Consider the following 17,742-nt stretch of genomic DNA (forward strand, 5'->3'; position numbering starts at 1 on the left):
TAATAAAATATGAGGAAGAAATGCTTCTTCCCTCAAATGCTGCTGAGGAGTCTGCAGCCTACCTGTGTCAGGGCCAGCCTGTTGCACCATTGTATAGCTGAAGGTGTGGCTGGCTGTCTCTTCTTCCCCACCCTCCCCTTCTCATCTGTTCCTTTTTCCTTTCTCTCCTGGTCAGAGACTGCCTGGGAAATACACTGCTGTTGCTTTATAGATTTGATACAACTCTGTAACTCTTCTTGTTTTAGTTTTTTATGGTCGGCAGTACAGGTAATATGTATATCTACTGATGTAGGATTGTACTAATTAAAGAAGTAAGGGGCATGACTAAGCTTGATGTCCTGATGCTTTATAAAGGCAGTTTCTTATCTGTTCGTTATATTTAACTATATTTTTTTCTTTTTAAAATAGGCTTTAGAAAAAAATTTTTAATAATAGTGGATCTAGCAGATGTTCTCTGTCTTTAAACAAAGATTCTGGGGATTTTTCAGATGTAAGATACAAGGAGGTTTACATATTTTTATTTTGCCTTCTTTCCTCCTCCATCTCTCTGTAGAAGAACATCAACCACAAGACTGAAAGCATGGAGGGCAAAGAAGGTGAAAGAGAATGTGTTGCTGAGTAGTGATTAAGAAGGTTTCTTTGCACTGAGTATTTCTTGTGTACTGTAAAATTTTGTCATGTCTACATCTTTGGGTCCATGCTGGAAATGATGTCTTTTAGACATAGTGTAAGGCTTCAGTATTAATTTTTACATCTGTTTTTCAAGAAATTGTGGCCAAATTCAGGTATTTGAGCTGAGGTGGAACAGGATGAATACTTCAGAAGCAGAATACTCAAGGGTATCATTCCAAGCCCTGTCAGTTACATCTTAATAATTTTAGGAGAGAAGCCAACAGACAAAGAAGGACTGAGATTCTTATGAGATATTCTGATTTAGTAATAAGGCAGTTATCCTAATTGCACTCCTGTTCTCCATTTGAGAGGACAAGTTAAATTGAATGGATTAAGTCCCTTTTCTTTGGCTTGAGTTACCTGTTCTCTTCCAGTTTACCTATTTGTATGCTTGTTATCCAGTTCCACTCTTATGCAATAATTTAATAAAATTTTTATGAACTTTTTAACTAATATCATTATATCATTGAGAATGACAACAGTTTAATGTTCAGGGCTGTATGTAGCATTTGAATGTTTCTAGAGGTATGTGTTCAGGTGAATTTTCCAGTCAGTGAAGTAATTGAAACTAAAAATATTACCTTGTTCAGTTGCTGAAAATTAGGAATTTTTGGTCATTTTTCCTAAGTATGTGAGTTCATCTTCTCATTTTGATGAAGAATTTCAGTGGTTTTAAGCATAAAGTATCTTATTTATGCTTCCTTTACCTTTTATTTTAACAGCCTTTATAAGGAATATTTTGATTAACCTTTATGGCCAACACTTGTGAAGTACACTTGAGTGTACGAAAGGTCCATAAATACTTGGAATACATATTTTTATTGATTTTATTGATCATTGCCCTAAGCCATTTAAATTTAGATGGGTATTTATTTAAGGGTTTTGAGGAGCAACATTACACACTACTGTGGCATGACATATGGCTTCTGTAGATTGAATTCCAGCTCTCAGTGGAAGGTTCTTCAGTCCTGCAACTTTCCTTTTTTGTTTTTGTTTTTCTTTTTTTTTTTTTTTTTTTTTTTTTGTGGGTTTTTTTGTGGCTTGTTTTTTTTTCTTAATTTATTTTTTGTTTTGTTCTGTTTGAGTTTGCTGTTTTTGTTGATTTTTTTCCTGCACAAGATACACCCTTTGTTAACAAAACCCCTTGGTGTACTAGCCTTAGGAACTGATAAGAATAGCTTCAGTGAGGAGGCTGTTGTCTGTGCAGCCCTCTGTCTCCCTTTCTGGGATGACAGCAATGTGAGCAGTGACGGCAGCAGAGAATTACGAAAGCACCAAGGATAGTTTTGTGAGTTTCATGGTCAAACATTTAGAAGCCATCCTAGAGCAGGACTTATTTTCTTGTTTTTATAGTCCCTATGAAGGCAAATGAGCCCTTTGCTTTACTTTGGAAAAGTGGTCTTAATTTTCTAGCCACTCTATGTGTGGCTTTAAGCTTACTTTGTTAAAGAATTAGGCATTCAGAGATGTAACAGAAATAAATGAGACCATTTGAATACCAGAATATTCTGTGAGACTAGGTACTTTACAATGAAGTGCTGATGAGTTTGAAACGTAAATATTCAAGACTAATATATTTCAGTGTTGAAAAAGGCTCTCTACAGCTCCCCATTTACATGAAACCCTCTCTACAACTACTTTAGGAGGTTTACCGTAAGTGTTAATGAATTTCTCATGTGGTAGTGTTGAGCATGGCAGATGAAGTCAGGATGAAGTTAATAATTCAGGAAAGGTTTTTAGTGATGTGCAGTAAATAAGGCATAGGCTTATCAAATGAGGAGAAGAAAAAGAACACTGATTAAATGACTGTTAAGCTCTTTATTTTAACCTGAGGTGGAGTCCTGATTAAAATATGTGGTGATGTAGTTAAAGGTTGTTTTCTAATGCATGTATGTAAGTAGGTTAATTATGATCACCCACAGAACACTTTATGTGTTACCCTACCCCACTTCAGAAGGTTTTACAGAGTAGACAATATTGCTGTGCTGTTTACCACTTACACCTTCCTAGGTTTAAATGAATTCTCTTTGTAGATTTCTTTTAATATCAATTATATGGGTACGATAATCTTCTCAGGGTTGAAGTTACCTTCAGTTTGGTCTTTTCTTTCTTTGGCATAGATTTCTCCATTTCAGTCAAAATTAGGACTGCTGGCACTGGTATTTTTTATTACGTTGAGTAGTCAATAAAGGAGTTATGGGAGGCACTTCTCCAGTGGGTGCTGTTTGCTGACAGCATTTCTTTGTGATTTGGTCACCACCTTCAGCTTCAGTCATTACTGGCTCCATCACTGCACTCATTTCTGATTTCTTTCTTGTCATAGCTTACTTCTGACATTTACCTTTCTTGAGTCCTGATTCCAGAATCTGTCTAGGTCTGATTCAGGTGTCTTATCCTTGTGTGGTGATGTTCTCTCTTCTGTGTCTTGTACCCCTCATGTTTGTTTCAATGTAGGATGAGTTGAAAGTACCAGGAAAAAGATGCCTTATTTTTACTTCTGACTGGCACTATAATACTAAAGGAGCATGCTCCACAAATTTATTTAACTACCTCCGTGCAGACAGATGTGTTGAGAGAATTTATCTCTGTCCTTGTTGAATGAATATACATGACAAAGCTTTTGGAAAGCCTCTTGCTTGTCTTTGTCCATTTGGATGGATTTGCACAGGAGCAATAATACAAGATACAAACTGAAACTCGCACCTCCTGCCACAATTCCATTTCAACTGGTATTTCAATACCAATTTCCATGTATGAGGCGCAGGTAATATTTTTTAAAGGTAGTGGCATAGAATATTCTTCTCTAACTTTGTTTTAGAAATATTTTAATAATTTCTTCAGAAATTTCCCCAGATTTACTAGGCAATTATATGAGAAGGTAAACTTAATTCTAGCAAATACTTCACCAGCTGGAAACAGAAACTTATAAGGGCAAATAATGGGCAACAAAGGGCTTCCGGCTTTGTCAGTACTGTGTCTCAGCTTGGTGCAGGGCTTTTTTTAATGTCATTTTAAAATATTTATAAGTAGAATTTGTTGTGCAGTAATAGGATAATTATATACCATTAAAATTACATTATTTTCAGTCTTAATGTGGAGGACTACAGTGCTTAAAAGTTGGAATTTCAGACATATATTATGTTTAATTTAAAATTTTTAGGTTTAATTTAAAAACATAGCCTTTGTTTCTCTTTAGCATTATTGTCTCAGTGTTCACTAACTTTAATTGGAGCTGTTTCCAGTTACAGGAAAGTACAAAAATGTAGACTGTAAAATGCTCAAATTTCAGATTATTAAAGATTTTTATTTGCAATAACATGACTATCAAAACTAGTCTTGGCAGTGTCTCTTTAGACATTTGCAATTGGTTACATCCATCTTTTGGCTGCATACTACAGGATCTTAGGAGTGAAGTATATTTAAAGGGATGATGCAGCCAATTTCCTTGTTGCTGCATCATCTGTTTCAAATAATTTATTACCCACATGTTCATTCCAACACACTGGTTGCTGCCTTTTTAAAGTCGTAGTCCTTCACCATAAAATGCTGTTTTTTCTGCAGACAAGGAAATATTTTGCAGCTGCCATAGATGTCTCAGCCACTGACTTGCAGGTATCTAGAACAAAGCTTTGAATGATCAAGTCTTGATGAAATGTTTGCTAGTTTGGTTAAAGACTACAACACAATGCTGCCATTTTAGGAAACACTAATAAAACCAAATGCTTCATTAAAGCATTTAGAATTCTTTATTCTAGGGTAGAAATATTTTTGGTAAATATTTCATCTGAAAAGTATAGTCTGTACTGGAGTAAGATGGGTCCACCTGAGGCAATATCCTGTCATGCATAAAGAAAGGCTGGTAAGGAAGAGGGTGTTTTGTGTAGGATAGTGAAACCTCACTAGAGCATCCTCCCAGCCCCTCAAAATGCACAGTGCATGCACTTTCTGAGCTGTAAGTGTCATCAGTCCATGTAACAGGACTGATTGTAGGCATTCATGAAAGAAAAAAACTTATTTTTGAACCCTATGTAACTTTGTAGTATCCATAAATTTCAATGCAAGAATTGTCATGACCTAAATTTACACTCTGTAAAAGAGCCACTTCTGGTGATGATTTTGCACCTGTCATATAGTAATTTAATTTGGTATCTCCTAGGCAGTGAAGCACCTTTCATCCTTGCATTGTTCAGAACACTACCGCCAGAGTACTTGAGACAGCTGTGTATTCAAAACATTGCCAGCTTTCATGAAGCTTTTGGGATGCAATATAATTGTCCACATACTGTCTGTATGACTAATAATTGCAGTTCCATATCCAATTTTGAATGCACTTTTTTTGTTCTAACACTAAACAACTGTTGATATTGGATCCTGTTTTCAGCCAGTTTTGCTATGCAGATTCCAGCATAGCTCTGATCAAAGGCATTGGTTTGTTTATTCTAAAGAATACTTTAAAATAAAATATGTATCTAGGTTGATGGTTTCTTGCAGTTGAGACAGCAACTGTTTCAAAAGAACAACATTATTAAGTTTGATAGAACTGGTGATGGACTTTTAACTACAAATGTGCCGCCAAGCTGTGTGGCAGTGATTGCTTTGTATAATACATTTTTAAAAATTATTTCAGATAGCTTAATTTAATCTGTTTGTTGTCAGGCTTTATCACATGTAGGAAGTTCAGAGTGTTGGGGTTTTTTTTTCTCTAGCTCTAGTTGCTGACCTACTTGTCTGTTTTATAAATAAAAATAGTTTTACTCTTTTACAGTCAGTCTACCTGTGTAAACTGCAACATAGTTTTTACTAAGAAATTTTTCCAATTTTCCAATTTTTTCTGTATCATGGAAATTTTCATATGAATTTCCAGTTAGGGCAGGAAGGCCAAATGGTGCAAATGCAATTAGGATAAACAGATGGGATATTGTAAATGATAGTAAAATATAAATAGAACGAGGAGCTTTGATATTGAACAGCATGTTTGCTGTCAAACATCCAGTTAATTTACCTTTTAAAAGCTGGAATGTAGGCTGGCCATTTATGATACTTTCTTTTCCTCTCATAAAGGGAACGGAAAATGTCATTTGATTGACCCAGTTTATCTTCTCATTTTAAACTAGATTAGATTTGAAATACAAATAATAATTTCCTTCAAAGGTGCTGAATAATCATTTTTAATTATTAAAACATGTATTTAGTACATGTACTTAAAACATATACGTCACTTTAAATTTTAGTTCAGCAAGTTCTTATTGCAGATGTAATTTTTAATCTTTGTAGTTTCTAGGAAGAAAATATGTTAGAGATGCTGTATTACTTCTGTTGAGTCAGATATCATTAAGTGGACATATGTTTCACTTGAATGTGTTGTGATACAGCTGTGGAAAAATAATTCCATTGTAAGTATTACTATAGAGTACTGTTACAATACATACTTACTTTTTTGTTCAGTTTCACTGAACTTAACATACTCACTTTTTTGTTCAATTCATACTTACTTTTGTTTTGTAACTCTTTAGCACATTAAGTCACTCTAAATTCTTCCATATTAATTGCATTACTTTTTTTAAACTGGATTGACATCTCTGCTGCTACAATTTACCACTTGAGAAGGGATGCTTTTGACTAGCTGTTTTGTAAAAATCTGCTTTGCCATTGTCACGTGCAGTTTTGACTTCAACTTAGTTATCTTTACATGTCTTAGTAATTTGTGGTGTCTCCTTGATTGTAATTTGTCTGATGGCATAGTGCTTCCATTGTCATTTTATTCAGTGTTTCCATGTTAGCCCTCATTTTGAGGACCTCACTGAATTCTTGGTATTGTTCAAGAGTATGCTCAAGTCCACTACAGACCTATGTCTACTTACAGTACATTTGCTAACCTTGCAGAAATTCACTAATTGACATATAAATAGAAGAGAAGAGAAATGCCAGCTATTTGGTACTGAGGGAAAAGCTGGCTGGTTGCTATTGATTTTCTTTAGCTTCTCTTTTAATGAATGCAGTGGTTATGAATGAGTGAAATAATTGCTTTGGTTTGCGTTTTTAAGAGAGATTTTGAATGCTCCTAAAGCTTTTTTCAACTGTTAGCCAGTGAATTACTCTAAAGAGAAATTTAGTAAGTTTTTTGTCCAGTTTGAAGTAAATCATGTGATGTGAAGAAGTTCTCCATAGAAGATTTTGCTCTGCTTTGTTTGCAATACTAAATGCAAGTTACTTCCTGTATTTTTTGTGGGTGTTTGCTACATTGTTTTTTGGTTGTGATAGTGAAGCATTATTGTAGCAATTATCTTGATAATAAGTGGTCAAATGCTAAAAGCTTTTTGACAACTTGACATACAACTTTGGCATTAGCTAGCTGCTTGTTCCTTTTGCAGAGGGTTACCAATTAAATCTGCCTAGCTGCATGAAGCAGAGCCTGAGAGTATGCAAATCTGAAGCCTGTCGTTTCCTGTAATTGCTGGATTCAGTACATGCTATTGAGAATGCTGTATTTTCAGAGGCTTTTTATATTCTGCTCACAGTGTTTGCTGAGCAGAAACTGTAGCTAAAAATAACTAAAATGAATTTCTCTGTCTCTCTTTCTTTCTCACTGCAGGATGACGTAGCTTTGCCAAGGATTTATCAGCTAAGCAGAAAATGAGCTTAACATCCTGGTTTTTGGTGAGCAGTGGAGGCACCCGACATAGGCTGCCACGAGAAATGATTTTTGTTGGAAGAGATGACTGTGAGCTGATGTTACAGGTAATTGCTTCAGTCTTCCATATGCATCTGCTCGAATTGTGAACTTAATGCACCAGTTTCAGTCATTCCTTTTGAAAATTAAATTCCCCAGATGAGGGAGGAGCAACTGTTTTGAAGAATCTTTTGTGTCCTTAGGAAAAAAAATAAGTTTAAATGTGTGTCAAACATGCAGTTACTGCTTAAGTACAGAGAACCACATTTTCTTCATATAAGTCAAATGCAGAATGCAAGGATAGAAGATGGAATAAATTTTGCAATATGATTTGCAGTAAAGTAAGCAGACTGTGTTCCATAAAATGTGATAATGTTAGGAGAGCTGGATGGTTTTGAAAGGAGCCTTTTCTTTTTCGGCAGCTTGTAATCTAATTTCATCACATGATTTGATGTAACTCTGTCCCCATGCCCTGATTGTGTTGTACAAAGGAAAATGAAATTAGTAGAGAAGAGTATTTCTTTATCTATAAGGAAGTTGAATGACTCAGTTTCAGTAGAATTGAAAATATGCAAGTCAGAATAGCTTGATCCTTCAGTAACTTCAACTTTGAGGATCACTCTGTGGAGCTCTTAGATGGGTGTAGCTGTGTGGTTATGTGGCCATATTGCATGCATCTTGCCCTGTTAAAGCTGTAGTCCTCTCATCTGCCTTTTTCTATTTTTTTAATGACTATTTTGGGAGTTTCTTTTTAAATTTTTGTCATTTACTGTAGAGCTCTTATGAAGATTGAACTTGAAAACTAATATTCTCAACCCTTCCTACTGTTAAGTAAAACATTTGTTTTGGAGTTTTGTTCCCAAAAGTTGTGTATGTAGCCATTATTGGCCAAGTTAGAACCTTACTTGCAAATGAAGTGCTTAGAGATGTAATCCTACATTTATTACTCAGAATGTAGTATCTCTAATAAACTGCATTTGGTGCTCAGCCTCAGAAGGCACTCAGATATTTTATTTATTGGTGATGTTAGAAAGCAGTTGAAAATACTCTTAATTTCTTTTTAACAACAGCTAGGATGACATCTTGGTAATTTATGGGGGAAGTATTTAAAAGACCCCAAACAAACAACATGCACACAGATGAAATAGCAAAAGAAAAGCAACCAGAAAGCCCCACCCCACTGGTTCCTGCCCAGTAGGTTACAATCAAAAAATGTTTTTCTTTTACTAGTAACTTGTTTTAGAGGATTCTTGTCTGTAAATAAGGGAGTCTTCTTTCTTTGGTATGCCATCCATAGTAGATCAGTCCTTAGAGTGAAGCATTTATTCTTTTGTGTCACAGAACTTCACTTTCAAAGGTAGCTGCCTCTTTGATTAATACTGTGAATAGATTTGAGTTATTTACAAACATTATTTGTTGCATATTTACTCAGAGTTAGTGAAGAAAAATCAAGGGGCCTGGTGATTTTCAAGAACGTTCTTTTTAGCCTGCTGCTGTGTTAGGTCTACATGCCAGCATGACTGTAACACTACATAGTGCTGCAGGGGGAGGAACCCACCAAAAGAGAAGCTAATAATGTGTTCTTGTTCTGTATGTATAGCTCTTTGTGCAAGACCTTCCTTTCCACTCTTGACAACTTGGTTGTTCTCTTATTGCAAAGCATGTGGACAATGCATGAGAAAGAAAGCAGAATTTAATGCTTTTAATCATAATCGCTTGACAGAAAACATATTATAAAGGCCTTAATGAAAAGAATTTTGACTCTGTTTCATGCTTAATAGACTTCAGATCTCTACCTGTAAGCACTGTTGTTCTAAGAGGTTTTGTTCACATCTGGGAATACTGATCTGCAATTTTCGTAATTATGTTCAAACATAATGTGAAGTCTTCCTATGTAGCTAGATGCTCCATTGCATCAGCCTGCTTGTGGATAAATACTACATTTTCCCCTTATTTCACCTTTATGGTTAGAAATCTTTTTGAATGTTGATGAAGAAGTTGGCTCCAAGAAAAAAAAAATTACATTATTCTCAATATCAGAATTATTTGCAAAGAAGAATGCATTTATTTCCTGTATTCTGAATATTTTCTTAGTAGTCTGGATTGAATTGAAGAGTATATATCTAAAATAACACCAATTATGTGGGTTTTTTGTTTGGTTGGTTTTTTTTGTTTGTTTGTTTGTTTTTTTTTTTTTTTTTTACTGAGGATGGAGTCTCCTCTTTATGTTTGTATGGCTCTTACTGCAGTTTTGCTGTGATTCTTACGTCTGTAGTCATGTATAAATCTTTGTACTGGATCTAGCTGATTGGTGGGGGATTTTTTATAGAAGCCATTATGGTACTGTGTTTTGGATTTGTGACCAAAACCCTGTTGATAACACACCACTCTTTGGGCTGTTGTTGAACAGCGTGTGCAGTTTCAAGGCATTCTCTCCTGCTCGGCTCCTCCTACTCACACTTGGCTGAGGGGGTGCACAAAATGTGAAGAGGGAACAGAACCAGGACAGCTGACCCAAAGTGACCAAAGGGATGTTTTTTGACAAATAACGTGTTGTGCTTGGCAATTAAAACTGAGGGAGGGGCTTTGGGGAAGATCCCCAGTGCTCAAAGACTGTCTGGGCACTGGCCTGCTTGTGGGAGATGGGAAGTGATTGCCTTGTCAAAACTTGATTTGTTTTACTTCTTCCTCTTTGCTGCTGAAACTTGACCCATGAGTTCTTTCCTTTTCTCTTCCTGTTCTATCCCACATCCTGCTGGGGCAGCAGAGGGTGAGTGAGCAGCTGTGTGGCGTTTAGCTGCCAGCCAGGGCACTAAAGTCTTACAAGAAGGAGATTTAAATGCCTTTAAATTTGAATGGAAGGCTGCAATAACAAAGCCAAAGGAAAAGAGGCATTCAAAAGACTTCCACAGTCTTTGCACTTGTAAAGATCAGCTGAACTCAATAAAAAGTCCAATTATATGCAAGTTGCAACTCCTGAAGCTGAGGAGAACTGTTATGTTCTGTAGAATTTCAGGTGTTTCTGTAAAAGCCACCGACTTGAGTAATCATTCTTAGAATTTCAGATGATGTGACACAGTGTCATGAAGCTTTGAGGATCTTTTTGCGTCCTTTCTGTTTTAACTTATTTTTAATAGGATGTAGCACATAAAGTTAATTAAATAAATAATTAGTAATACAGTATGTATATGAATAACAACATGAGAGAAGTTCAAAATTTTTTTCAATAGCTTAGGTAAAAATAGGGTAGTTCTTGCTGCAGTGATTCCACTTGAGTGTGGAAAAATGTAATCTGTGCTTGATACTGTAGGCTCAACAGAGCATGCACATCAATGAATTTCATTGTATTGAGATTTTTTTCACTTGAAAGGTTATTAAGTTAGTAGAAAATGAACCGTGTTGCTGTGTCTTCATCTGCCATTAAAAACACTTCGCTGATGTAGTATATTAGTGCAGCTTAGATTGGCAGGGAACTTGTTCATTTTTCTGTCTCTTCCTTATTCTCCACTTTGATATCCTGCCCTCTCTCATTATACGCCTCAAAAATGCAGAGCAAAATAAAATGTCTAAAATAATAAGTATCAGCAGAAGACCACTGATCTCACTTCTTTGAGGTGAAAGCAAAGCAGTCATAAGATTAAATGGAAAGGAAGAATAAGAAAAGAAATTGAAGATAAGGGAAATAATAGTAGTAAGTCTTAAGCAATGGAGAAAGAGTGAGGTGATAACCATGGGATTACAACAGGAGAAAACATTTCCTTAGGAGTACTAGTTGTGTATGCTGATGCCTTGAACTGTCCAGTGCACTTGGTAAGGCAGGACTCTTAGAACTGACAGACTACAAACGCTGGTACACAGAAGTCATGGAAGTCTCAGACAAAAATGTACCATTCCCTGTGCAATATAGTCCTAAAAAATGAGTTGAGTAGCAAGGATAGAAGATGCAAACCTGAAATTAGGAAGAATGCTGGTGGAAGGAATTTGCTACTATGCAGTCGTGTTGTGACAGTGCACTAGCAGAATGACTGGCAAATGTAAGATTGAGTGTGGGCTGATGGAAAAGATGAGCTGTGCTCTCCATTCTCTTGGGAACTCTTGAAGATGTCCAGGTGCTGACCATATGCATGCATGGAGAGACATGAGCCCCATCTCCCTTGCTTGCCATCAGCACCTCAGGCTGCAAACACTTGGCTGGGAGTGCGTGCTGAAAGAGGGACTTGGCTGCTAGGGAGCTGCTGTTCTTGGATGAAATAGTAGCAAGGATTGTTTCTCGTGTGTGGTGATGTTTGGATGTGAAATAAAGAATTCATTAAATAAATAAATGCATGCTGAAGTGCTTAAGGAAGGACCGAGAAAGTCAGAACTGATGGGAATAGTAATTTAGGAACTGCTCAGACATTTAGTGAAGAGGGTATAGCTAATTGGTTCAGGAAATTGAGATCAAGAAGAAACACTTTGACTGCTTGTATACTGTGGTAATTATCCCAGATGTGTGACAGGAAATGGTGTGTTTGAGAGAGAACAGCAACACCCTGGGATCATAGTCATATCTTCAAGATGCATGTAATTAACGGGGGAGAGAGAGAGAGTAAGAAATAAAGTGAAGTTGATGATATTAGATTAAACATCAGTGATACTAAAGTGGACTGACAAAAAAACCCTTTGGATAAGATATATCTGGATCTGACCTATCATATTTAGGGGAACATTAAGAAAATAATAATTTTGAATTAATTTTAGGATTCTGATATGGGTGCCTGGAGTTGGGTTAGAGGTTGTCTTTTTCATATGTGGGACTGTCTTTTTTATATAATTTGAATAAATAAGAAAGAAGATAATCACACTGCTCTAAGAAATAGTCATAATCATTTTATGTGGTTTTCAAATACCTTATTTTATTTTCTTTAATACATTTTAGTCACGGAGTGTGGACAAACAACATGCTGTACTCAACTATGATGCCTCTACAGATGAACACTTGGTGAAGGATTTGGGCAGCTTGAATGGGGTAAGTTAATACCAGATACAGATAGCTCTCCTTAGCATTCTGTGTCTTTGTTTTAGGGTTTCTTCAAGCCATTATTAATTGTACATTATTAATTGTAATTAATAATACCTTTGTAATGCAGGACTGGAAATGAGGAAACATTCAAACGGAAAGTATAGCCTTTGCAGGGGTTTTCCACTGCATGTTTTTTAAAGTACTGTGGTTAGTTCCAGTTGTTAGAGGGCTTTGGCAGTAGGAAAAGTTCAGAACAATAAAAAGGAGTATGTTATACTTATGTATTTCAGGCTTGTACAAAACCATAGAATCTTGCTTATAATGTCTAAAAACCCCGATGTATTTCAATCTGTAAGATGTACAATTATGATAATGGATTTTATTTCACATGCTATTATTTTTTCTGCTGTTATCATAGAGAAAAGAATGTTAAGCTGTACTTCATATGTGGAAGAAACTAATTATGCAACAATCATGTCATATGAAAATCTATTTAGTACCATATTTGCATCTAGTTTTTCAGAATAATTTTTATTAAAATGTCTATGAATAATTTGTGTCAGTAATTGCAAAATAATACAGGAGAAATCCAAAGCTATGGGAAAAGTAAAGTTTCATATGACATTTTATGTTCTAAGGCTTTTCTAGGAGTTGCATATTCAGAAATCTGGCTAAGCATCACTTTTTATAAATTTTTTGATATTACAGCAAATTATTAAAATCTTAATAACTTTGTCTTAATGTAGCGCTTTAGATACTTCTTTATGATTTGTGTATTTGCACTAATTATGGTTGTTATTTTATAACTTTAAATGTTTGGCTCTGTTGTGAATACATACAGAATAAAATCATGAATAATACTTAGAAAGCTACTGATAGTGAATAGTTTTGTCAATTGCTTAAATAAATAGAAGATGAAGAAAAACTCTGAAGTTACTGCGTTTTGATCTTGAAGCGTATTTCAAAATAAAACTCGGTCACTGTCTCTGTTAGCTTTTCTGTATTTTAAGGTGTATTTTAACTGAGCGTTCCAAAGAGTCAGTCTCAACTCCATGTGAAACCACTGAGGGGCTATATCCTTTGAACAATTTTAGACATACAAGGACTTTGGTCCTTAAATATTTAATATACCTCTGTATTTTCAAAGGCAGTGTGCTGTTTCAAGGCAATGATGAAAAATAAGTTCAGCACATAGAATATTTTTGCTGAGACATTTGATTTTATTCCCTGGTTATTCTGTAACTCCTATAGTCCATAGGCATATCTTCAGATTTTGTTGCCTTGTCACGAAACTGGAATTTAATAGAAATGTATGTTAAAAGGCTTTCAATTCCCTTTTTTTTTTTTTTTTTTTTTTTTTTTTTGCCTCTGATAAAGAGCTTTCAGTGATTCGCTTCACTTGATCTAATTCATTCTCAAGTTTGAGGTGAAGCTTCAGTTGCTTTAGAGCTGTTTACTCAGAGACATCAAAGAAACTCTTTCTTCCCACTGTTTTGGGACAAGGAATATTAAGTCTCAGGAGTTCAGTCCTTGCTCTTTGTCTTCACAGTGTTTTTCTTACTATCACTTTCCCACTGTGCTTTTCTTTCGTACCTCTGCTTACCTGGTTTCAGGTAATGGAGAAAACACATGATTTTTTTGTAACAGCATACTTAATGATGTGTAGCAGAACAATGCTTCAGTACCATATGGTGAACTAGGTAATAATTCTTCTAGTTTAGCTGCTGTTTCCAATGAGAACACCACCTCCCTAGCAGCCAAGTGCCTCTTCCAGTGCTTCAGCTTCTACCCTTTCTTGTTTTCCATACTTCATCAAAAGATTTATTTTGCATCTCTCCAGTTGGTCCCATCTCTTTTGAGAACAGATACATACTTTTCTTAGTATAAAGGACTACTCCATTCATGATGTAATGCATTTTAACTACTCAATAGTTCAGAGTTCAAGGGGAGGTGGCTAATACCAGTATTTCGGTTTTGAGTGTTGTGTGTGTTATAATTTCACAACCTGAACTGTAATCGCACCGGATGCCCTAGTGCCTGAGTATTCTTATATGTATGGTTGATTCACATTCATGTCAGTGAAAAGGTTACAGGGGTCTTTTTCCTGGACTTACAAATCTAGCAGTCTTTATTCTGGACATCTAGATTAAAAAAAAAAAAAAAAAGGCAAAAGTGAATTTTAATCTGTTTTGCATGAAGCAAAATTTTATTCTGATAGTCTGTTAGATTCTGGACAGTCCTGTTTTTCTATATAAAAAAGATGAAGGAATTTCTTTTTTCTGAAGGAATTGTGTGCAGTTGCTGGTATGTAATTATTATTTTTCTAATATCAGTAGAATTCAACTGTACTTTCTCCTTTGACTTGTGGACTCAAAAACATACCAGAAGAAGTATTAACAGTCCATGTCCCTGTTGAATAACATTCTTCTCAGGAGTATTTACAGGATAGCAAAGTGCTTTCACACTGATGTTCCAGGACTGGATTTTGAAAAGCTTAGCAAACTTTATGAAGGTTTAAAGACAGTTGACTCTCACTGTTTGAAGAATAAACTTTAGAAATCATGTGAATGGAATGATTTAAAGAGGCAAAGGATTCCTTATTTACATAGTAACTAGCTTTTTCAAGCTAGCTTTGTCTTGCATCCCAAAGCATGTGATGAGATTTTTAAAGCTCCAGTGGCAAAGTAACTAAGACTTGGTTGTTCTATGCCATCACTTCAGTAAAGAACGTGAGACTGTCAGTAGACTGCACACATAGCCTTTGGAGTTCTCTGCACTGGGTGTGCTGTGCGTGCACATGAATTGCAGACCTGGGAGGAAAAATGCATGCATACATATATACATACATGTCTGCAAAGTGGCCTAAATTCTGTTTGCTAAAATTCATATGCCTTGAGGACAGCCTTCACAGAGGTTTTTGCCCTGGACTCTCAAAATGTTAAAGTGTAATAAATATGCCTGAAAGATTACTGAAAGTTTCATTTGTACCTTTTATTCTTGTTGCCCTGGAAGATGTTTTCTACAAAGTAGGTAAACAATTATTTAAATAATGAAATAAACATTCTTTTCCATTAGAAAAATAAAATTAAATGGAAGATCCTCTTACTATTCTGGGGAAGGAGATTGTTTCTCTCTAACCACAGTTCATTTAATACTAGACTCATGAGCAACACAACCATTTGGACTTTTGTCTTATTTATTATTCAAGTTTTTTCAACTTCAGAGTGCTTATAAAATGTCGTATTTCAACTGTTTCTTTCTTTAGAATCATGTAGATGTTGTAGATGTGTTAAGTTAGAAGTAGGACAATCCTGTAGCGTTGCCATATACTGAATTCTTAGCCTTGATTTTTGGTATTATTTAGATGCACTAACTTGGTTCATGTTTTCCTTAAGTTCTTTTACAATGATTAGAAATAGGTTGCCTCAGAACTCTCATATCCAATGGTAAGTGCTGTACAAATATGATGATTAATGAATTCTGACAGTTAATTTGGATTGAAAAAGAGAATCACAAGAAAAATAGTAAGTGGAGGTGCTAATTCAAGGGAACATTAATCAACACTTCCATGAATATTGCTAACAAGATTAAACGTGCAAGGAATTCTTCAAGGCCAGTGTGCTATCATTGTTAGGGCAGACACAACATACAGAGTGACATGATAGAATCTCTGCAGAAGGCTCTTTATTATGGCCACATGCTGTCTTTTATACAGTTTTTACAAACCTCAAGGGCAACTTCTAATTGATTAGTCACTTTCTTGTTAATTATTCTATTGGTTAGTGCGAGGTATTTCACTTGTCCATCAAATCAATGTATTCTTGGATTGTTTATATATTTTCTTTGCCGATTCTCATGGGACAAATCCCTTGTGCACTTACCAGGTGCACTTACTTTTCACCCTCAGAATAGATTGTTGTGTTAAAGGAACTCCTTGCTTGTTAGCTGCACTTAGAAGAAATGACACCTTTCTTACAGTGTGCAACTTAGTTATCAACTGGTGCTTAACCTTCCTTTTGACATAGTTTATTAAATAGCTGGCAGTTTGAGCTTAAGGTTTCCTTGTGAATCATGAGTAGAAAATTCGTGATGCTGAAGACTTCCTTATAGAATTATTTAAATGGTTTAATTTTATTGTTTTGGAATTTAATGGTATTTCTTTCCATTTTGTTTCTGCAGACATTTGTGAATGATGTGAGGATTCCAGAACAGACATACATCACTCTGAAGTTAGAAGATAAATTGAGATTTGGATATGATATCCTTGCCATAAAAATGCAGCATCAGAACGCACTTGCCTTGTTAGAAATATGATTGCGTTAAGTGTTCTTATTGCTACAAAAAATGCCTATATTAGAGAAGATCTCAGGGTTTAGGATATTCTGCCTTGGTCTGAACTACTGATAAAGTACATTTTATTGTCTCTCACTGCAAGAAACCTCAACATTCAATCAGTATTTAGAACATAATGTCTATCTTCCGTGTTGCTAGAAAGTACTACTTTTCTTTCAGGCAAATACACAAATATTTGTGTCATATGCAGTTGTATACTAACAGATAAGATTACAGCAAACTGCTGAATGAAAAAAAATTGTATTATTAAAACACTAAGGTTCTGTTTTATTAAAACACTCAATGTTCTGTTTACAAATAGCTTCATTTGCTTTGATGGGTATGATAGTGCATGGTATCCTAACAGTGACATATTTTGAAAGCTATCACCATTCTAGTGGCATGTTAGGCTGCAAAATTGTCACTTTTCTGTAAAATCTCTTGTGAATTCAGAGATTTTTCAGTATTTTCCTTATAATTTCCTACATACTAATCTTTTTACTGTGGTCAGGGGAGAGATGAGAGTCCCCGAAGAAGCACTTAAGGTAACAATGTGCAGTTCATGGATTTTTTTTGTCATTGTATAATTATTATAGCATAGAATCTTTTTTTCCCACTCTTTGAGGATTTGTGGTTTTTTTCTCTATTTAATGTCATATAGCATGAAAAATTCACAAGCCAACTCCAGTTATCCCAAAAATCTTCGGAGGCAGAAGGATCAAAACAAAGCAGCTCCAAAAGTTCAGAGTCCAAGGTAACAGACTCCACAGCTGAAGTGCACCACAAAACTACAGAAGCACTGAAATCTGAAGAAAAATCAATGGGTAAGGTTTTTCTTTTTTGTTGCAGAAGCACAAAAACTTGGAAAGGATGTTAATTTGCTTCCGTAGGATGATTGTGAAATTCTGTAGACAGTAAAAATTCCACATATATGAGCATTTAACCATAGTTTAGGTGTAAGTAATAATTTTGGCAGGTAATTTCTACCTTTTTTACCGTAACATCCACATGTTAAGAAAACTTTTAAAGAGAGATTTAATTGGAATTTATAAGATTTATGCATGTC

At 35.3% G+C, this 17,742-nt stretch overlaps 1 protein-coding gene across 7 annotated transcripts in view; it reads left to right on the plus strand.

Moving 5' to 3' along the window:
- Window positions 1–17,742, plus strand: part of CEP170 (centrosomal protein 170) — a 93,972-nt gene that overhangs the window by 17,173 nt on the left and 59,057 nt on the right. For all 7 annotated transcript variants that reach the window (XM_066315972.1, XM_066315977.1, XM_066315973.1 and 4 more), the window contains exons 2-6: window positions 7,265–7,410; window positions 12,261–12,350; window positions 16,524–16,602; window positions 17,163–17,221; window positions 17,338–17,500. In XM_066315972.1, coding sequence (XP_066172069.1) covers window positions 7,306–7,410; window positions 12,261–12,350; window positions 16,524–16,602; window positions 17,163–17,221; window positions 17,338–17,500 — 496 coding nt within the window. In that variant the 5' untranslated portion in view covers window positions 7,265–7,305. The remainder of the gene's footprint in view (window positions 1–7,264; window positions 7,411–12,260; window positions 12,351–16,523; window positions 16,603–17,162; window positions 17,222–17,337; window positions 17,501–17,742) is intronic.

The sequence above is a fragment of the Sylvia atricapilla genome, chromosome 3 (assembly GCF_009819655.1).
Source record: "Sylvia atricapilla isolate bSylAtr1 chromosome 3, bSylAtr1.pri, whole genome shotgun sequence".
NCBI lineage: Eukaryota > Metazoa > Chordata > Aves > Passeriformes > Sylviidae > Sylvia > Sylvia atricapilla.